At 47.0% G+C, this 21,259-nt stretch overlaps 1 protein-coding gene and 1 long non-coding RNA gene across 2 annotated transcripts in view; one reads left to right on the top strand and one right to left on the bottom strand.

Annotated features, from left to right (window-relative positions):
* Positions 1-312: 312 nt before the first annotated feature.
* COL3A1 (collagen type III alpha 1 chain) overlaps positions 313-21,259 on the bottom strand; it is a 55,578-nt gene continuing 34,631 nt past the window's right edge. The window contains exons 23-51 of the mRNA XM_010713346.4: positions 20,556-20,609; positions 20,118-20,216; positions 19,914-19,967; positions 19,741-19,794; positions 19,148-19,201; positions 18,791-18,844; positions 18,488-18,532; positions 18,298-18,396; positions 18,093-18,200; positions 17,479-17,532; positions 16,452-16,505; positions 16,294-16,347; positions 15,625-15,678; positions 15,213-15,320; positions 14,984-15,037; positions 14,431-14,484; positions 13,042-13,203; positions 12,826-12,933; positions 11,711-11,818; positions 11,204-11,257; positions 10,943-11,050; positions 10,324-10,377; positions 10,111-10,218; positions 8,860-8,913; positions 8,541-8,648; positions 7,819-8,101; positions 7,145-7,332; positions 6,728-6,970; positions 313-1,469 (exon numbers count right to left, since the gene is read on the bottom strand). Of these exons, the coding sequence (XP_010711648.2) occupies positions 1,323-1,469; positions 6,728-6,970; positions 7,145-7,332; positions 7,819-8,101; positions 8,541-8,648; positions 8,860-8,913; positions 10,111-10,218; positions 10,324-10,377; positions 10,943-11,050; positions 11,204-11,257; positions 11,711-11,818; positions 12,826-12,933; positions 13,042-13,203; positions 14,431-14,484; positions 14,984-15,037; positions 15,213-15,320; positions 15,625-15,678; positions 16,294-16,347; positions 16,452-16,505; positions 17,479-17,532; positions 18,093-18,200; positions 18,298-18,396; positions 18,488-18,532; positions 18,791-18,844; positions 19,148-19,201; positions 19,741-19,794; positions 19,914-19,967; positions 20,118-20,216; positions 20,556-20,609 (2,778 nt within the window). The 3' untranslated portion in view covers positions 313-1,322. The remainder of the gene's footprint in view (positions 1,470-6,727; positions 6,971-7,144; positions 7,333-7,818; positions 8,102-8,540; positions 8,649-8,859; positions 8,914-10,110; positions 10,219-10,323; positions 10,378-10,942; positions 11,051-11,203; positions 11,258-11,710; positions 11,819-12,825; positions 12,934-13,041; positions 13,204-14,430; positions 14,485-14,983; positions 15,038-15,212; positions 15,321-15,624; positions 15,679-16,293; positions 16,348-16,451; positions 16,506-17,478; positions 17,533-18,092; positions 18,201-18,297; positions 18,397-18,487; positions 18,533-18,790; positions 18,845-19,147; positions 19,202-19,740; positions 19,795-19,913; positions 19,968-20,117; positions 20,217-20,555; positions 20,610-21,259) is intronic.
* LOC146543923 (uncharacterized) lies at positions 8,821-11,328 on the top strand. Its single transcript, XR_014884552.1, has 2 exons — positions 8,821-8,961; positions 10,047-11,328. It is a non-coding gene; the product is annotated as an uncharacterized LOC146543923 (long non-coding RNA).

Below are 21,259 nucleotides of genomic sequence, written 5' to 3' on the forward strand. Positions count from 1 at the left end.
AGAGAAGAAGGATTGAGTGCTTCTTTTTCCTCTGAGCTGACGCGTCTTAACGTATGGATGCCATTTTGGATCTTGCTGACAGAGCCAAATCCACGCTGACGGTCAAAGAAGCTCACGGTGCTCGGTAACACGAGCTTCTTGAAGGAGAGGAACGGAAAAAGTAAGTAAACTTTCTATTGTTATTATGCCGGAAGCTGCATCTTTCGGATTACGCAGCTTTGCTTAAAGTGGTGCCGGAGCGGTGTCTCACCTCATGAATATGGTTGAGGAAATAGTAAAATACTCAGAAACAGTGAAATGTAACAGTCAGTGTTATGAAATGACAAGGAGATTTATTAAGGTATTTCAATATGTGTCTCTGTAAGGAATAGACCAACAACCATTGAAAAGCTTACAAAGATGGTTAACCTTCAACACTATAAATGCGTTCATTTGACAAATTAAGTTCACAATTTTGCATCTTTATTGATGTGTACAGAGTGAAGGGAGCAAGTTCTCAGCTATGACATGCCAATGACAATCTTTGACAGGAGACATTTTACAATTGCTTTTAATCCTTTATTTTGGTTTTCCAAGCAAGTCGATAACCCCGACTTGCAGAGTTAGGAGTGAAAAATACATTAGCACCATCATGTTAGTCTTTTATACTTCCCTAATTTTAGTGGTCTTGACCAGCAATGACAGGAAAGTAGAGAAGCACCTTTGATAACAGAATACAATCCAACATTAAAGCTGTGGTGACTACTGCCACTAAGGTATTAAACTTCAGAAGTAGACTGTACTTATTCACAGCTGATAAGTACAGTAATGGACAATTTTATATGAAATGATTCTGCTGAATTGACAGATGGATTCAATGTAGTTTGACTGATTTAATTGATTTTCAGTTTGACTTAGCCCTGTTTCTGGCCATGTTGAGGTAGTTGAAACAGGGAAGCCTTTCTAGCTTTATGGACTGTATCTTAGAGGGAAGGGTATTTGGTTACTGGGAGCGATCAGTGCTTTGGAAATTGACTAACATTCAACTAATAGAACACAGTGTTGTTTTTTAAGTGTTGAAGTTTAATTATAGCACCACGGAGAAGTGTTCTGAAGATGGAATTTGGTTTGAAAAAAAGCAAAAAGCGTTTTTACTTCACTTGGTATAATAGCAAACAAACAAAAGTTAACCCTTGATATCAAACTCATTTCCCCACAGAAATTTGGTTAATAAATAACTGGGCTACAGACGGTCGTCCGTACTAGCTGGAAAGGTTAAAACAAAGGAGCACAGTTGGAGTGTGAATCTGTTTGCTGGGGATTCAAAAGAGCAGGATCATGATTTACAAGAAGCAGACTGGGCCAACGTCGACACCGAATTCCTGATCAGGACCACCGATATCCATGGGCGCAATATCAACCACAGGTAACCTCATTGTTTTGCGTGTTCTGTATTCAAACACAGTTTTACCCCATTCACCAGAGTGTTTCTGTGAAATTAAAACAAAGAACAAGTAGGAGAAATCAGTGTTAGGCTAGATAAAAGTACACAAAAAAGGAGGAAAAAATAATACTTCCATTTGAAAAATAGCGTATGACAGCACCAATGAAATGGAGAAGGCGGGGGGGAAAAAGGCGGGGGGGAAAAAGGCGGGGGGGAAAAAGGCGGGGGGGAAAGAGGCGGGGGGGGAAAAGGCGGGGGGGAAAAAGGCGGGGGGGAAAAAGGCGGGGGGGGAAAAGGCGGGGGGGAAAAAGGCGGGGGGGAAAAAGGCGGGGGGGAAAAAGGCGGGGGGGAAAAAGGCGGGGGGGAAAAAGGCGGGCCTGGGTGTCTGCCTAAGAGAGAAGACGACGACGCTCGCGCGCAGCGAGACCGAGAACCCGATCCCGGGACGCGGCTGGGGGGGAAAAAGGCGGGCCTGGGTGTCTGCCTAAGAGAGAAGACGACGACGCTCGCGCGCAGCGAGACCGAGAACCCGATCCCGGGACGCGGCTGGGGGGGAAAAAGGCGGCGCTGGGTGTCTGCCAAAGAGAGAAGACGACGACGCTCGCGCGCAGCGAGACCGAGAAACCGATCCCGGGACGCGGCTGGGGGGGAAAAAGGCGGCGCTGGGTGTCTGCCTAAGAGAGAAGACGACGACGCTCGCGCGCAGCGAGACCGAGAACCCGATCCCGGGACGCGGCGGGGGGGGAAAAAGGCGGGCCTGGGTGTCTGCCAAAGAGAGAAGACGAACGACGCTCGCGCGCAGCGAGACCGAGAACCCGATCCCGGGACGCGGCTGGGGGGGAAAAAGGCGGCGCTGGGTGTCTGCCTAAGAGAGAAGACGACGACGCTCGCGCGCAGCGAGACCGAGAACCCGATCCCGGGACGCGGCTGGGGGGAAAAAGGCGGGCCTGGGTGTCTGCCAAAGAGAGAAGACGACGACGCTCGCGCGCAGCGGGACCGAGAACCCGATCCCGGGACGCGGCTGGGGGGGAAAAAGGCGGGCCTGGGTGTCTGCCAAAGAGAGAAGACGACGACGCTCGCGCGCAGCGAGACCGAGAACCCGATCCCGGGACGCGGCTGGGGGGGAAAAAGGCGGGCCTGGGTGTCTGCCAAAGAGAGAAGACGACGACGCTCGCGCGCAGCGAGACCGAGAACCCGATCCCGGGACGCGGCTGGGGGGGAAAAAGGCGGGCCTGGGTGTCTGCCAAAGAGAGAAGACGACGACGCTCGCGCGCAGCGAGACCGAGAACCCGATCCCGGGACGCGGCTGGGGGGGAAAAAGGCGGCGCTGGGTGTCTGCCAAAGAGAGAAGACGACGACGCTCGCGCGCAGCGAGACCGAGAACCCGATCCCGGGACGCGGCTGGGGGGGAAAAAGGCGGGCCTGGGTGTCTGCCTAAGAGAGAAGACGACGACGCTCGCGCGCAGCGAGACCGAGAACCCGATCCCGGGACGCGGGTGGGGGGGAAAAAGGCGGGCCTGGGTGTCTGCCAAAGAGAGAAGACGACGACGCTCGCGCGCAGCGAGACCGAGAACCCGATCCCGGGACGCGGCTGGGGGGGAAAAAGGCGGCCCTGGGTGTCTGCCAAAGAGAGAAGACGACGACGCTCGCGCGCAGCGAGACCGAGAACCCGATCCCGGGACGCGGCTGGGGGGGAAAAAGGCGGCGCTGGGTGTCTGCCAAAGAGAGAAGACGACGACGCTCGCGCGCAGCGAGACCGAGAACCCGATCCCGGGACGCGGCTGGGGGGGAAAAAGGCGGGCCTGGGTGTCTGCCAAAGAGAGAAGACGACGACGCTCGCGCGCAGCGAGACCGAGAACCCGATCCCGGGACGCGGCTGGGGGGGAAAAAGGCGGCGCTGGGTGTCTGCCTAAGAGAGAAGACGACGACGCTCGCGCGCAGCGAGACCGAGAACCCGATCCCGGGACGCGGCTGGGGGGGAAAAAGGCGGGCCTGGGTGTCTGCCTAAGAGAGAAGACGACGACGCTCGCGCGCAGCGAGACCGAGAACCCGATCCCGGGACGCGGCTGGGGGGGAAAAAGGCGGCCCTGGGTGTCTGCCTAAGAGAGAAGACGACGACGCTCGCGCGCAGCGAGACGAGAACCGATCCGGGCGCGCGGGGGGGGAAAAAGGCGGCCTGGGTGTCTGCCAAGAGAGAAGACGACGACGCTCGCGCGCAGCGAGACCGAGAACCGATCCGGGACGCGGTGGGGGGGAAAAAGGCGGCCTGGGTGTCTGCAAGAGAGAAGACGACGACGCTCGCGCGCAGCGAGACCGAGAACCGATCCGGGACGCGGCTGGGGGGGAAAAGGCGGCTGGGTGTCTGCCAAGAGAGAAGACGACGACGCTCGCGCGCAGCGAGACGAGAACCGATCCGGACGCGGCTGGGGGGGAAAAAGGCGGCCTGGGTGTCTGCCAAAGAGAGAAGACGACGCTCGCGCGCAGCGAGACGAGAACCGATCCCGGGACGCGGTGGGGGGGAAAAAGGCGGCCTGGGTGTCTGCCAAGAGAGAAGACGACGACGCTCGCGCGCAGCGAGACGAGAACCGATCCGGGACGCGGCTGGGGGGGAAAAAGGCGGGCCTGGGTGTCTGCCAAGAGAGAAGACGACGACGCTCGCGCGCAGCGAGACGAGAACCGATCCGGAGCGGCTGGGGGGGAAAAGGCGGGCCTGGGTGTCTGCCAAAGAGAGAAGACGACGACGCTCGCGCGCAGCGAGACGAGAACCCGATCCCGGGACGCGGCTGGGGGGAAAAAGGCGGGCCTGGGTGTCTGCCAAAGAGAGAAGACGACGACGCTCGCGCGCAGCGAGACCGAGAACCCGATCCCGGGACGCGGCTGGGGGGGAAAAAGGCGGGCCTGGGTGTCTGCCAAAGAGAGAAGACGACGACGCTCGCGCGCAGCGGACCGAGAACCGATCCCGGGACGCGGCTGGGGGGGAAAAAGGCGGGCCTGGGTGTCTGCCAAAGAGAGAAGACGACGACGCTCGCGCGCAGCGAGAGACCGAGAACCCGATCCGGGACGCGGCTGGGGGGAAAAAGGCGGGCCTGGGTGTCTGCCTAAGAGAGAAGACGACGACGCTCGCGCGCAGCGAGACCGAGAACCCGATCCCGGGACGCGGCTGGGGGGGAAAAAGGCGGGCCTGGGTGTCTGCCAAAGAGAGAAGACGACGACGCTCGCGCGCAGCGAGACCGAGAACCCGATCCCGGGACGCGGCTGGGGGGGAAAAAGGCGGGCCTGGGTGTCTGCCAAAGAGAGAAGACGACGACGCTCGCGCGCAGCGAGACCGAGAACCCGATCCCGGGACGCGGCTGGGGGGGAAAAAGGCGGGCCTGGGTGTCTGCCTAAGAGAGAAGACGACGACGCTCGCGCGCAGCGAGGACGAGAACCCGATCCCGGGACGCGGCTGGGGGGGAAAAAGGCGGCGCTGGGTGTCTGCCTAAGAGAGAAGACGACGACGCTCGCGCGCAGCGAGACCGAGAACCCGATCCCGGGACGCGGCTGGGGGGGAAAAAGGCGGGCCTGGGTGTCTGCCAAAGAGAGAAGACGACGACGCTCGCGCGCAGCGAGACCGAGAACCCGATCCCGGGACGCGGCTGGGGGGGAAAAAGGCGGCCCTGGGGGTCTGCCTAAGAGAGAAGACGACGACGCTCGCGCGCAGCGAGACCGAGAACCCGATCCCGGGACGCGGCTGGGGGGGAAAAAGGCGGCCCTGGGTGTCTGCCTAAGAGAGAAGACGACGACGCTCGCGCGCAGCGAGACCGAGAACCCGATCCCGGGACGCGGCTGGGGGGGAAAAAGGCGGCCCTGGGTGTCTGCCTAAGAGAGAAGACGACGACGCTCGCGCGCAGCGAGACCGAGAACCCGATCCCGGGACGCGGCTGGGGGGGAAAAAGGCGGCCCTGGGTGTCTGCCTAAGAGAGAAGACGACGACGCTCGCGCGCAGCGAGACCGAGAACCCGATCCCGGGACGCGGCTGGGGGGGAAAAAGGCGGCCCTGGGTGTCTGCCTAAGAGAGAAGACGACGACGCTCGCGCGCAGCGAGACCGAGAACCCGATCCCGGGACGCGGCTGGGGGGGAAAAAGGCGGCCCTGGGTGTCTGCCTAAGAGAGAAGACGACGACGCTCGCGCGCAGCGAGACCGAGAACCCGATCCCGGGACGCGGCTGGGGGGGAAAAAGGCGGCCCTGGGTGTCTGCCTAAGAGAGAAGACGACGACGCTCGCGCGCAGCGAGACCGAGAACCCGATCCCGGGACGCGGCTGGGGGGGAAAAAGGCGGCCCTGGGTGTCTGCCTAAGAGAGAAGACGACGACGCTCGCGCGCAGCGAGACCGAGAACCCGATCCCGGGACGCGGCTGGGGGGGAAAAAGGCGGCCCTGGGTGTCTGCCTAAGAGAGAAGACGACGACGCTCGCGCGCAGCGAGACCGAGAACCCGATCCCGGGACGCGGCTGGGGGGGAAAAAGGCGGCCCTGGGTGTCTGCCTAAGAGAGAAGACGACGACGCTCGCGCGCAGCGAGACCGAGAACCCGATCCCGGGACGCGGCTGGGGGGGAAAAAGGCGGCCCTGGGTGTCTGCCTAAGAGAGAAGACGACGACGCTCGCGCGCAGCGAGACCGAGAACCCGATCCCGGGACGCGGCTGGGGGGGAAAAAGGCGGCCCTGGGTGTCTGCCTAAGAGAGAAGACGACGACGCTCGCGCGCAGCGAGACCGAGAACCCGATCCCGGGACGCGGCTGGGGGGGAAAAAGGCGGCCCTGGGTGTCTGCCTAAGAGAGAAGACGACGACGCTCGCGCGCAGCGAGACCGAGAACCCGATCCCGGGACGCGGCTGGGGGGGAAAAAGGCGGCCCTGGGTGTCTGCCTAAGAGAGAAGACGACGACGCTCGCGCGCAGCGAGACCGAGAACCCGATCCCGGGACGCGGCTGGGGGGGAAAAAGGCGGCCCTGGGTGTCTGCCTAAGAGAGAAGACGACGACGCTCGCGCGCAGCGAGACCGAATCTGCTGTATAGCAAGTCTCACACGAATGTGGTCAAGACCTTCTTTACGGTGACGCTGACGGAGCATCAGGAACAGGCTGCCCAGGGGGGTTGTGGAGTCTCCTTCTCTGGAGATACTCAAGCCTCTCCTGGACGCCTACCTGCGCGACCTGGTGTAGGGAACCTGCTTTGGCAGGGGGGGCTTCGTCTCGATCTCTAGGGTTCCCTTCCAACCTTACCATTCTGTGATCTTGTGATAAGGCAGGGGGAAAAGGCTTTACTTACCGTACAGCCATCTTCCAGAACTGCATACATGTACTTGCTGTTTCCTTCAGCCTTTATCTCAGTTTCCACAGAGCTCATCAATTTCAAGGCTTTTTTAACATTTCCGCTGGCTTCATCCATGTAGGCAATGCTGTTCTTGCAGTGGTAGGTGATGTTCTGGGATGCACGGCTGGAGAGGATGCGAAGGAATGCCAGCTGAACTTCAGAGACATCTTCAGGGAGGTCGGGATCTCCATAGCTAAACTGCAGAGTACAGTATGTGAACAACAGCTTTCATTTAATTGGCTCGACAGATTGGTTGTGTAGTTAGTATTTCACCCATTGTCAGTTTAGCTCAACTTCAGGTGTATTCCTCAGTACATTTTGAATACATTGTACCAGCCACCGTTTGAGCTACTGTCTAAGCTATGTTCTTACCTGGAAACCGCCCTTCATCGACTCTCCAAACCATATGTGTTTCTTTGTATTGCTTTCAGTGGTCCACCAGTTCTTCCTTGGCACACTGGCAGGGTTAGCACTGAGGCATGTCTCACCGGTTTCCATATTGCAATATACTTTAATAGCATCCATCTTGCAGCCTTGGTTAGGATCAATCCAGTACTCTCCTACAGGTGAAAAATAATTTAGGGGCTTAGATGTATAGTTCAAGAAGCATTTTACCTTATGGTAACAGCCTTATTTCTATTCCAGAAACCTATGGCAAATTACAAAGATTATTCAATTCTTATCGTGGAGAAGCAATGGAAAAAACAGACTATATAAAAACGTACTGAGTTTATGAGAAGATTGTAATCTGACGCTCGAACTAAGTCAGCGCCGAACTTTTATCTCCTACATTTTTGGAGTAAGATTTGAACAAATTTGCTTTTGCAAGAAAGCGAAGGAGTGCATTGATGAGACTACAATTCTCCTTGTATAAACAGAGAAACTGGAAGTTTTAAGTGATTACTTGATTTATAGTTTTTTAAACAAATAAAGAGCTTCGCAGTGCAAGCCTCTGCCTTTACATACTTAAAGACTGTAACAATTAGGAAAAAAAAAAAAAAAAAACATCATCTGCTACCATTACTGCCAATAAAAACCTGACATACCACTCTTGAGTTCAGGATGGCAGAATTTCAGATCTCTGCAGTTGCGAGCTGGATTCTTTCGTGATCCATCAGGACTGAGGATATTTTCTATCTGGTTGTTAATTGATTTCATGGAAGACATGATTTCACCCAGGTTGATCTCATTTTCTTTTGGTTCATCTCCAAATTCATAGCCGTAGCCCACTGGACCTTTTTCGCCAGCACCCAGAGCACCTATGCCACCACCACAACATGGACCAGGAGGACCAGAAGGACCAGGCAGACCAGGTTGTCCTGGTGGACCCTAAAAGAAATCAACACATAAAGAAAGAAAAAATTACATGGAAGTGAAATGAAACAAGCAGAATAAATCCGAAAAGAATTGAAAGTGAATGAAAATAAGAAACGGCAGGTAATGTAAAAGGAAGCAAAACAACATGAAATAGAAACAACAACACCACACCATCTGAAACGAAAAACCACAGCCCTGTTTAAGAGATTTGGAAGACACAGAGGAAGATCCCTACTCTCCATATACTAGTCTTGCAATTACCTGGAACTAACAATACACACTAAGTCAGAAATTACACCAAACTACCAATTATTTGAACTTCCTTAACGTTACCATTAAGAACTAGTTTATTTCCTACCACAATTTTCCGAGACAGATATTTAAGTGCGAGAGAATATTTTATTTAATGAATACCCCTAAAGAATCAATTGAGCATGCACAGTTTACTTACTGCAGGGCCGCTTTCACCTCTGTTACCCCGTGGGCCAGGAGGACCAATTGGACCTGGATAACCGCTTGTACCATCCTTTCCAGGGGGCCCAGCTGGTCCTGGGGGACCCTACAACAAAGGTGAACACACACTGTAGTCAAAGTAGATTACCGGATAATTTCTATTTTTCAACTACTTGAGACCCTTCTAACATTGCTGTGCAGTTTATCAGGTGCCTCCTTTTTCTTTAACAGCTGCCGGCTCAGATGGCCTTTCTGAAACCACACGCCAACTTTTTCTATCTTCCTTCCCATTATCTCAAGAAAAGAGCCTTTCTTACCCTTGCTCCTGAAGCTCCTGGACTTCCAATTGCACCTTGCGGACCCAGGGGGCCCTACAAAGTAAAGAAAAGTCAGTCTTCGGAGTAATGTTTTGCAGCAAGGTAGATGTATCTTAACATAGTAAAAGCATCTTGGTAATTATCTGAAACAAGCTTAAAAAAGGATTACATGGGATACGAGAAAGAATAGTTGCTACTCTCACAGCACTTAAGATGGTAAGAAATTCCTTAACTGGAAAATCTTTTACGGTGTGATTCAAGTAAGTAATACCATCTAAAATGCAAGGAAGCCAACTGACATCAACAAGTAATGAGTGATACATACGTAAATATAAATACATAAAAGTTTAAAACACTGATTAAAGCAGATTTTATCACATTACCAACAAAGTTACTTAGAATTTGATAACCGTTCATGTCTAAGTGTTTTTTGTTGTGTTTTTTTTTTTTTTTTAAATACACTGTTCTTTTATTTACACGTGAATCACAAAGAGCTCAACTGTGCATTTTAAAACAACGGTTCGTGGTTTATATGACAATTTATCAGACTTCTTTCTGTTCCTAAGTGACTCAATAGGGTATATCCTGTTAATTATTTAAATATAGGCGGTATTTATAACTTCGATTTTTATCATTGACAGTGGCAGATTAAAAAAACAAAACTCATCTAGATAATTATCAATTCAATCATGAGTGCTATTACTAGCACTAATATAACACAATATAACCTGCTCTTTACCTTTTTTCCTAAGTACCTAGAGCTTGCCTATTACCATTCAATTTTAGCTATTAGTAACCATTATAAATGCATGTTTACAACACATTCCTCTGCAATTTCATGCCAATTACACTCCAATAATTATTATTGAGCGATATGCACGATAGACGAGACATTGCTGGACTTGGAATAGCTTTTATTTCGTAGATTTTATGCTTGTTTAACATAGGTATCTATTAGATAGAATTACATATTGAAATTTGCGTCTACCCTATTTCATCAGGAATAGCCTATAAATGCGAATGCAAGAAGTTTATTTTTGTAGTTCAGATAGACACCGAGCTCCTAGCAGCTTGTTCTGGTTCTTTATTAATACTTATTTAAGCTTAAGTCACGAACGACAAACTATTGAATGCATCTGAAAAATCGAATTTCTTCTTCACAATTTTTATTTTCATCTTCGAATCAGCTAGCTGGGGCCCAAGCCACATGAACCAACATGGCTGAAATTGCTAATCCAATGCAATACTCACGGGAGGACCGGGGAGACCTGGCGTACCAGGAAATCCTCTATGACCCTTGATGCCGGCGCTGCCTCGTTCACCAGTTTCACCTTTGTCACCGCGAGGACCTTGAGGACCCTTTAGATTTGTGATAAAAGGAGTATGAAGTGAAATAAGATAAATGCAATAAAGCTGAGGAAATAGTGACTGTATGATATCAGTAATACTTAAAATGTGACTTACAGCAGGTCCACGAGCTCCAGCAGGACCAGCAGAGCCAGGAGGTCCAGGTGGACCCTGTGACACAAGATAGCATGGAGTAGATGCAGTAGACTAGACTGCTTTATTTTCTGATACACGGTACAGTCAGAGACTCAAGGAAGCACCACACACAGACTCAACTGAATTTTGGCCAGTCTTTTTTTCCTACCAAGTCTTTCTGATGCTTGTATGCACCAATACCATACCTTCAATTTAAGACCCTTTATCCCATTTTTGAAGATATTCAGAGCTCACAGAGTTAGTGTCAACACTTCACAGAAGTATCTTGAATACATACACAATAACTCCTTTTAGTTTAAGTAAAAAACACTACTTGTGCTGCACAACCATCGTATGGGATGGGAATTAACGGTGCTTTTCAGCATCCTAAGTGTGCGGGTTTTGATCTTTATGTTGTGAGCATGTAATCTTTCCACTTGCTATTCTTATACAAGTGGCCCTCAGTGCCAAGAAACCTCGGGAAAACAAATTCAAGTAACAACAGCATCACTGTTCTGAACTTCCACTCTCCACTCTTAAAACTGCATGAATCAGACCGCGCATAGGAAGGACACATACATGTGCATTGTTTTGTTTTTACCTGGAATCCTCTTTCACCAGCTTTTCCAGGGGCACCGTTGTTACCTGCAGGTCCCGGGTGACCAGGAGGTCCTGGAACGCCAGGAGGGCCACTTTCACCACGGTCACCCTGCAGACAGTCACAGTGAGTATAAATTTAATGTTTTAGATACAGTATAAAGAGTACATTCCCTGTACTGTTAAAAGATTCAAGTTACACGGCACAGAACTAGTTAAGTGTATCATCAGATATGGCAGTTCAGAGACACTGGTGATTCCTTACTTTGCCGCCTGGGGATCCATCCCGTCCAGGAGAGCCATCTGAGCCAGGGTTACCCTATGGGGGGGAATAACAAAAATAAAAATAGTAGAGTTTATTAAAAAAAAAAAAAAAAAAAAAAAAAAAAAGCCAAAACAACCCAATTATACATAGGCAGCATTTTCTCCTGTAAAATGAAATCCTGTTCTTCAGACTAGGAAAGCATTTTCAACAGACAAGTGTTCCGGAAGGTGGAAGGGTCCATTAAAAATCTTTCTAACGTTTTAATTTTTAAACGTACAGGCACAAAGTTCTCTCATTTGCATTCCAGGGAGACCGAAATACGATCCCCAGGTAAAAAACAACCCAATGGACATTATAGGTTACACCTCCTTCATGAAAAGGTCATCTGCCCAGGACTGTGCACCAGGCGCTTGAGGGAACTTTCGCTAACTTTAAAGCAAAGTTTACTTCCTGATTTTTCTGCATGTAACTCAAAAGCTATCAGAAAGGTCTAACGCATCCACTCACATCTCTGCCCGGCTCTCCAGGTAAGCCTCTCTGACCCATGGGACCTTGCGGACCAGGAGCACCACGTTCTCCCGGGACACCATTCACACCTGGTTTACCATCTTCACCCTGACAAAAAAGGGAAGAAGATTTAACTGCAGATAGTGTGCTTATTGAATGACATTGTATTGTACGTCTTCAACAAAGCATGCGGTAATGAAGGATATCAGATCAAGTGAAGCGCCACTGCAACTTTGGTGATTGGGTATACTTGGAATATGCAAAGGAAGAACACGTTCAGACTTCCTTTTCATCAATAGTAATACACGTAGACACTTGAAACTGAGGAGCATACTTTACTGTTTTCTCAAGTAGAACGTACTAAGGATCCTGACTGAGTGACTATTGAGTCACTGCCCGAACCTCTGATCCATCACCTGACACAAACACAGTGTTGACCTTAGGAGCATAGGTAAAGGCAGTTCACCTGTGTGACCAGAAGGGGTGGAGTCTGGCTCCACATCTCCTAGACCCCATTTAAGGGCTGAGCGCCACTGGAGGGAGGATCTCTCTCTGGATATCCCTTCTCTTGGAGTTTTTCCTGCGAGCCCAGGACACAAGTAATCTTTCTGAATATCCCTTTCCAACGAGATAATCTTTCCAGCTGTATGCTCTCTCAAGACCTTGTTGATTATACAGAGGTATATCACCTCTTAAGTGCCCGAAAACAATAGCTAAAGCATTTAACAAAAAACAACTGCCTATCCTAGCTTTCGGTGATTGAACACAAAGCCAGCTTCCCATCTCCTTTTCTGGAGCAGGTTAAATTATTTTCCTGTTTGAGTCATAGAGCAAGAAAGATTGATAATTAAGCAAAAATATCTGGTGGTAGCTGAAACTATGATTTAAACTCTCTAGGAGCTTCTATACTTCATTTCTCCCCAAGGGGTGAAGGTGGTTATATACTTAATATAATAGCAATTAATCCGATCCAAGAGCCTTAGGAATAAAGATTAAAGACTACCTTAGAGACATCCAGTAACCACTGGATGTTTTCAAGTCTGATTTTAGGGATTTAAGTGGAAACAACTGGACTAAAATCTGCAAGGCCATCATCTCAGTATGCGCACGCTTACCTTGCCACCTGCCATGCCAGCTGGGCCAGGGAGGCCACGTGGACCGGGTAAACCCGTACTGCCACGGCTGCCAATGATGCCTTGGGGTCCTGGGTCACCTGGTGTCCCCTGTTTAAAGAAAGGTTAGGCTAATCAACGCCAAGAATCTCGCTTCCGATAGTTGACACATTCAGCCTCTACCTATCATTCAACTTTCCTGACTGGACATGTACTTACCCTCTCTCCCCGTGCACCTGGAGACCCTTTTTCACCTGGTGCTCCAGGCTCACCACGTAGTCCAGGAGGTCCTGAACCACCAGGAGGACCAGCATTACCAGGGGGTCCGGGAGGCCCATCCTTGCCCGCAGGCCCTGCATTACCAGGGGGACCTGGACTACCCTACCAATTTTAGAAAGAAGAGCATGAGCTGTATTATCTTAAAGAGCACAACATACTTACTGGTATTTATCTTCCCTCGTGAAAGCCAATCCAATTGGTTTAATTGCCTAATGGTAGATTGAGAGCACAACCCTGGTACATCAAGATCGGATCTTAAAAGGACTATTTGTCCCCTTGACTACTGCTGCTTCCAGCCCACATTTTTTTCCCTCCCTGTTCTCCGGAAATATTTAATATCTCCATAGTACAACACCTGCACATTTGGGACGTCTGGTGGCTGTAGCGCATCTAAAACAGGATACGCATTCCTCACCCAAAGCGCTGCCATCAAAATTTGAAGCCAGGGTGGTCCCAGCTGATTTCAGGAAACACTCATGCTGGGTAACTTTAATAATGCCTTGGACATAGGCAGAATGAGATGCTTTTCCATAAAAAAAATCCTAATTTGTCTTGTCATTTAGTGATATTAACATCTATCGGTAACTATACTAACTTGTTTATTCGAATATATCCCAGTTATAGTATGATGGACAGATAGTATTTTGTATTTAAAATAACGGGAAAACGCATCTTATTCTTTGTATTTCCTTCAACTTTAAAAAGAATCTAAGAGACTGGATTTTACTAATCAAGACTCAAGTGGGTGCAAGTTGAACACTCAAGGACATTATGAAACGGTGTATAAGATGTCTGGAAATAGATAATGCGTAAGCATCACTTTTTCTTTTTTTTTTTTTTTTTTAAATATACTGCAGACAGGTAGATTAATCTCCACGTGGGCCCAGATAGTGGAAGGAGCTTCGGTACAATAATCTTTCTGTATTCCTCTGTCTCATGCAAATTTAGTTTAAATGTTGTTCCACTTGATAGAAAACTAAAAAAAAAAAATTCTCAGGGACTTACCTTCCTTGAAAAGGAAAAAAATCAAGTCAAAATCCTGAAGTATGCTTTTTTTTTTTAAAAAAAAACCATGACAAAGCAAGAAAAGCAAATGAAAACCTGAAGAATTTCACAAATTTCAATGGGCTTTGGAAAGCAAATTGTAATAGAAAAATGTGTGCCAATTCCAAGTGATAGAATTAATATTCCAGTTAAGATAGAACATATTCGATATAACACTGCTTACTATTCACATCAAGGTACATTTTGATTAATACAATATAATAGGAAATCTATGAAGTTATCTGCAAGGTAAGAATAAAAGACAAGAGGGACAGAACAACTTACATTGTTACCAGGGGGACCAGGTAGACCACGAGCACCAGGAAAACCAGCAGCACCCTATAAGAAACCAATACTTTCATCAGTTTCTAAAGATTAGAAAAAAGTGAACCAACTCATTTCGGTTGAAAAGCTGCCTTTGAATTCTTTTAATTCAGATTTTATGCAAAACAAACAAAAGGTCCTGCAACTGAATATCAAGTTGTTGGTTTTTTTCTTTTAAACATACTTAGTTATTTTTCAAATTCTAATTTCCCATCCCTCCCCCCCACTTCTCCCCCACCTTCTTTCACCAAGGAAACGTCTTCTATGTTATCAAAGGAAGACCAATAGTCTCTGAGAAAGTCGGTAGAGACCGCAAATAAATCTATTATCTGTTGAGATTTTATAGCTTTGGGTTTTGCCCCAGCAATTATTTTGGCTCCTCCTTTTTATTACTATCATGAAATCCAACATTTCCAAACACCTTGGACTTCATTAGACCTTGTGATTAATCTACATCCCGTCTGTTATAGTAGTCAGTGAGAAATGGTTCTGTTAGTATCCAAGAGCTACTTACAGGGCCTCCGGGAGATCCACGTTCTCCTTTGACTCCTTGGGGACCAGGTGGACCCTATGTGGACAGAAACAGGTATTTTGAAATAGTTTGCAAACTAGATAAACATTGTACATACCATCATTAAGCAGCAAGCAGTTCAAGTGCTTGTGCTTGGACCCAGCCACTCTAAGGTGGAGGGAAGGCTGAAGAAGCCTCTTCATTTGGAGCTATAAGAGCAGCACAGACTTACTGGTGCACCGGGACCACCCTGTGGACCTGCAGCTCCGGGGGGCCCAGCCTCCCCCCTCAGACCAGGTGGGCCTCGCTCTCCTTTCCCACCGGGTTCACCATTCTGGCCCTGTAAAAAAGTTGTAACTAAATTAATGAATAATAAAAAGACAGAAAATAACACCGTGATGAAAGAACTTATGCAGACTCTCTTCTGAAGGGAGAAGTTTTATCTGTCAACTAGCATGGAAACGGAAGGATAAAAGGAAAAAATAGATGTTGCCTTATGTTTGACTGAGTACAGAGTAAGTAGCAAGGAAATCAGTGCGTCTGTAATCAAAGTATACATTTAAGTAGTTATAGCAAGTCTGATGGATGTCAGAAAATGAGAAATCAAAAACCATATTCTATCGCTTTTTAAAATTCATACTTACTGGAGCTCCAGGGAAGCCAGCAGGCCCAGGAAGACCTTGTTCTCCTCGCTCTCCCTGTGGAAAGCAGCAAGTCAGCAATGGGAGTTGTTTGAAAAATATACTTCATATACTAAGTTACATAGTACTCCTGACTACAACTGGAGATTCTTGGTTTTAGCAGTTTTGGGAGAGGAGGAAATGCGAACAATTAAAGCTAACAGCTGATGCTGGGCTCTAATAACAACTCCTCAGGAATTATCTGAAATTTAAGTGTGAAAAATGGTTGCAGGCACACCTATATAAACCCTGAACACAATTCATGGTAGTCCCTAGATATAATTCATGTGCTGCTTTATCAAAAATAAGCAATTAAATCTTAGTACGTTTATTTAACTGTATGACAAGATGGAAACGAAACAAAGACGTTCCTCTGCTTTATCTACCGATAGTTGGTTCAGACTCTTCTCTCTTATCTGTCACTGCAGCCCTGTAATCCCTTTATGCTGCTAAAAGCGATGGATTTCTATCGCATCCTTAGCAGATGTAAACCCCAAGACTCCAACAAGAGCTGAATGTGCTCTGTTTGTTATGCTATCAAACTGCTTTTGTTCTTGATAGAGACAGTTTGCAACACTGCTGTCCAGCTAAGCCGTGGTAAAATTACACTGGAAAAGGAGTGCTGTCGCTTACCGGACCGCCACGGGAACCCACAGGACCAGGGGCACCAGCTGGACCAGTCTCTCCCTGTAAGCAATGCGAATGGTTACCAGGACTTACTCCTCTTTCCGGGAGCTGGCCAGCAACGATGCTGCTCCCAGTGTCGCACGGCGTCACGAAGGACGCTTTACCTTATCTCCAGGTGGACCAGCAGGACCAGGAGGACCGATAGGTCCTACGTTACCCTAAAATAATAACAACAACATTAACGTAAGAAAAAAACATTATATTTTGTATAAAAATTAAGGACAGTTATCTTTTTGATCAATATCATTTATATTTCAGTGTAAACATGTGGCTAACTACATTTAAATGAAAGCAACTCTGTAATACCGGTGTGCTACTGCACAAAACATTTTGGACTGACATAAAGAGATCGCACCTTTTCTAGCAGTGAAAATTGTCATTTCCCCCTCCCCCCATGTAAACCTAAAACAAAAAAGTCACCTTAAGTCGGTACTCCTCTTTTAGTGGTAAAATCGAAGTCACCGATTGCCTTAAATTTAATATAGATAATAGGCCCCTGTTTCTTCAGATTTTCTCTGATGTCTGTCACCCAACTCCTTCGTTATTTTTTTCATGATAATTTTATGCATATCTTACATTTTTAAATCCATTTTTCTACTTCCTTCAATCATACAATCAGCATTAACATATTTGCTTCCTCTCTTTATTTTTATGTACATACTGCTTGTGTATACTTGTTGGATATATGTATATAATTCCAATTTGAATATGCCGTGGATAGATAAATAAATATACAGTAAACCGTGCAAGTATTCTGCATGACAGCCCTTGCTATCGCAACGTTTTATTATACTCCGTTATAGCTGGAATATTCTTCTTCAGTTGGCTCAATTCAGGAAATACACGTTTTTACTACTTTTGTATCGGTAGTCTTCCTCCAAAGCATGGTCTCCATTAAGTATAATCCTGCACTTGCTAAAATTCTTCTGAATCCTGCTGAAATGGTCGTGATCACAAAGAACAGCAGTAAGACTAATTTAGTTTACAAAACCAGATTTGCACAGCCATAATGTACTGCAACGGGATTACTACTGTCTCTCTCCTAAATAGTATTTATTTACAGTAACTCTCCTCGCATTTAATGCGTAGACAATATGAAGTTAATTCAGAAACTGAAGCTTAAACACTCACTCGCTCTCCTCTGGCGCCAGGAAGGCCATCAGCACCTTTGCCACCAGGTTCTCCCTAGAAAGAAGTAAGTAGTGTAAGCGAAAAAGCTAAAGTTAAAAAAAAAAAAAAAAAAAGGAAAAAATAATCAAGCCCTCCTCCACCCCAAAATTATAGCATTACTGTGCAGAGTATCTCATACTGAATATATCCAAATGACTGTATTTCCCTACTGTGGTCGTATGTGGAAATATAAAATGGGATGACATTCTGCCCAGTATTCAGCATCAGATACTGAGTATTTTGATGCAAAAACCCATACTGTTTTAAAATGGAGCCTGTAACAGGGGCAAAGAACGTGGCATGCTGACATTAGCTTCATTAGATCTGTTCTGTTCTATCCTTTCCCCAGTGAGAGCTATTGGAGTAATGTATCTAGCATATATTACACGGGCTGTAAAATGCTGTATTTTTTAAATGTATATGTCCCATATAACAGTGCTGAACAGACAAGCAGAGGCTCTAAACATTTAACACTTCTGAAGTCGGTCCGAAAGTCAGCATATGAACAAATCCAGTGCCTTGTGGAAGCAGGAGTTAGCATACAACACACAGGATGTTCAAGATGGGTATGTTACCTTATCCCCTTTTGGTCCAGGACTTCCAGAAGCTCCTCTTTCTCCTGGCATTCCCTGTAAACCAGGCAGTCCTGTGCCTCCTGGGGCACCAGGGGGACCAGGAGGACCCTAAAAAGGGACAAAAGTCATTACGAAGAAAAAAAACGAAGAACATTAATCTGAATGCTTCACATAGCAAGGGAAAAGCAAGAGAGTCTGCAGGTACCTTGGCGCCTTCAGAGCCAGCAGGACCTGGCCCACCTCTAGCTCCAGGAGGCCCCGGAGGACCTTGTGCACCGCGTTCACCTGGGATTCCATTTTCACCCTGTGAGACAGAAAGTTGTTATTCTTTCTTGTCAAGTTCATATTTTGTTAATTCATTAATGTAATTATAGAAGCGAAGCTGTATGATTTACCTTAGGGCCTGGGAATCCAGGTCCTCCAATATCACCTTTTGGCCCCTGTTTAAGAGAAAATAAATGCAACTTATCTATGAGCTACACTTAGTGAATCCATGTTGTGGTTGTCACACTGTTTCTCCCACCTTTAATTCCTAAAAGCAGACTTCTCTACACTGCAGAATGCTGATGCTGTCTGATTTTGGCAACGTTATCTGGGAAGACCTCTGCATAATACCTTATTTTTATTTTTCAATTGTTTTCTGCATGTCTGGGAAAAAAGGGGAAGAAAAAAAAAAAAAGAAAGAAAATACTACTTACGGGCTCTCCAGGCTTTCCATTTTCTCCAGCTGGTCCCGGTCCCCCAGGCAAACCCTGTAAGGAGACTTAAGTAGTGATCTTGTTGCTATCTTACATAAGCGAATTATGCGCTGTCATCCCTAGCACCCAGCCATACCAATCCTTTTCAAAGCAGGAGGAGCCGATTTGATAGCTAGAGTTTTAATGCAGCTCAACCCACCCAGCCAGCTGTCTGGTTTGCAATTCTGAACCACTGAGCAATCCATTCTGTCAATTAGTTAATCCGTTTTATTTAAAAACGCAACGCTAATGACATGAATCCTAAAGACTTTTTTTTTTTTTAAAAGAAGAATGCAGTTCAGAACAAACACACAGCACCTGCAGGCCAGGTGAACCCGATGGTCCTGGTTCTCCTCTGTCCCCAGCAGGACCCTGGAATCAAACAAAGGAGGAAAAAATGAAATTGCTTATAGGCAGAGATATTCTCTAACAATTCCACACCACCTAACCTACATCTCCTGAACTTGAGCTGAAGAAGCCACTGTGCAATTTTAAGGCTAATATATCTCGGTATTTGCTCTTTTCACTCTAACCATCCGATTAATTCAGCAGAAATATTTATCTCACAGGAATACTTGACCCTAGTCTTAAATTGCTAGCCCTGATAAACTTCAAAGGGAGTACTAATACGTCTCACTTAGAAAAGCTGGTACATCCCCCGGCAGCAGTGAACTGACTTCTCATTTCAACTTACACCGGGTATACCTGCCTCAGGTTTCTCTTAACAATGCTTTGAGTATTAATGTATGAAAAAAAAGTGGGGAAGAGCTCTAGCGTTTTTAGTCCTCATAAAAGGAGATTTTCTTTAGAACATACAAGTATTCTTCCCCGTAAAATTGCAGTTTCTGTCTAGGCAGCAGACCACCTTGGCAACAGCGGTTAAGTGACTCTAACAGGACTCCCACACTTACAGCAGGTCCGGGCGGACCAGGGAGGCCAACGTCACCGTTCTTCCCAGCAGGACCCTGTACCAAGACAAAACTGGCTGAGGTTATGGGTCGATACAGTTTTCATAACATCAACCAAGTTATTAGTAGTTAATGTTTTTACTATATTACTAAAAAAAATTACGAATAAAACTTACAGGAGTTCCAGGTGGTCCACCAGGGCCTCTTTCTCCATTCTTACCTGGCGCACCCTTACAGAAGAGAAAGATCACGTGTAAAATACCTGTTCTGGTCCATATACAATAACTTAACTGCAGCATCAACCCTCCCATGAAGCACCGTAATTTTAGCACGTGACTACTCAAGCATAAACACGGGACAAATAGAAAAAGCCCACTAACCTCATTTCCTTTCGGACCAGGGAAACCCATTACACCAGGCTGACCACGTGGGCCTGCTGGGCCAGGTGGACCAGTACGGCCAGGTTCACCCTGATTACCCTGGGATAGACAGAAAAGAAATGAAGACATAACGTCAGTGAAGTGAAATAAAAGCACATCTATGAATCATTAAAGAGGAGGCTAGAGACACTTCAATTCAAGATTTATAATGTATTTTAGGTTTCAGCCATGCTTTTAGATATACTGTATTTTAAGCAACACGGAAAGATAAGCTCTGCAAAAAGCTCTTACAAAGCAGCAGCATCTGAACTGCTCCTGTAAATTTAAACTAACTAGACAAAGTTTATCTGACTATGATAACAATGTACCAAATAGACAATGTTGGATCACAGTAAGGATAGTGGGCGGACTGGCATAAAATACATGCAGCGTACGTACTGGAGGGCCAGGCTTCCCATCACTTCCAGGACTTCCTGGAATCCCAGGCAAACCCTGCAAATGAAGAAAAAAAAAAAAAAAAAAAAAAGCGTTATTCTTCAGCTTAAAACACATAAATTCAGTTGACAATACATAAATAGAAATATGAAAAAATCCACCATATTTAAAAAATTTTCTTGGTTTTAACTTCTTGAATAAAAACACCCCAAAAGTAATGCCTCCCATTTATTCACATGGAACATACAACAGATAGAAACAGCACAAAAATATTTTTGAATAGAGCTAATTCTTGGCTACAAAAAACTGTTCTTCACTATCGTCACTATTGCTGGCTGCGCATTCCTGCCAGGGGTGAACAAGAGCCTGCGTGCAGTGCTCTTGTAAAAATCCGCACCAGCATAGGCGACCCACTGTCACTACTGCTGACACCACCCACCACCTCACTGCTCTCGCATCCCCCTTTTAGTCTCCATGAAGGTTCAGCATGAATATAAATAGGCGCAGTCTTTCTGCAAGGAGAAATTCAGTAACACATCTTCCACGTCAGATGCTGTAACGCTGTCATGACGGAAAGTCCAGTGATAGCAGCACAGTAGCACAATCCTATGCTACAGCAAATGAGAACGTGGCCCAAATGCGGTAGCTATGGATGCAGAAACAAAAAGAAACTGCTTACCCTTAGAAAATCTCAGGTATGCAGGGAA

This window comes from Meleagris gallopavo, chromosome 7 (genome assembly GCF_905368555.1).
Source record: "Meleagris gallopavo chromosome 7, MGAL_WU_HG_1.1, whole genome shotgun sequence".
Lineage (NCBI taxonomy): Eukaryota > Metazoa > Chordata > Aves > Galliformes > Phasianidae > Meleagris > Meleagris gallopavo.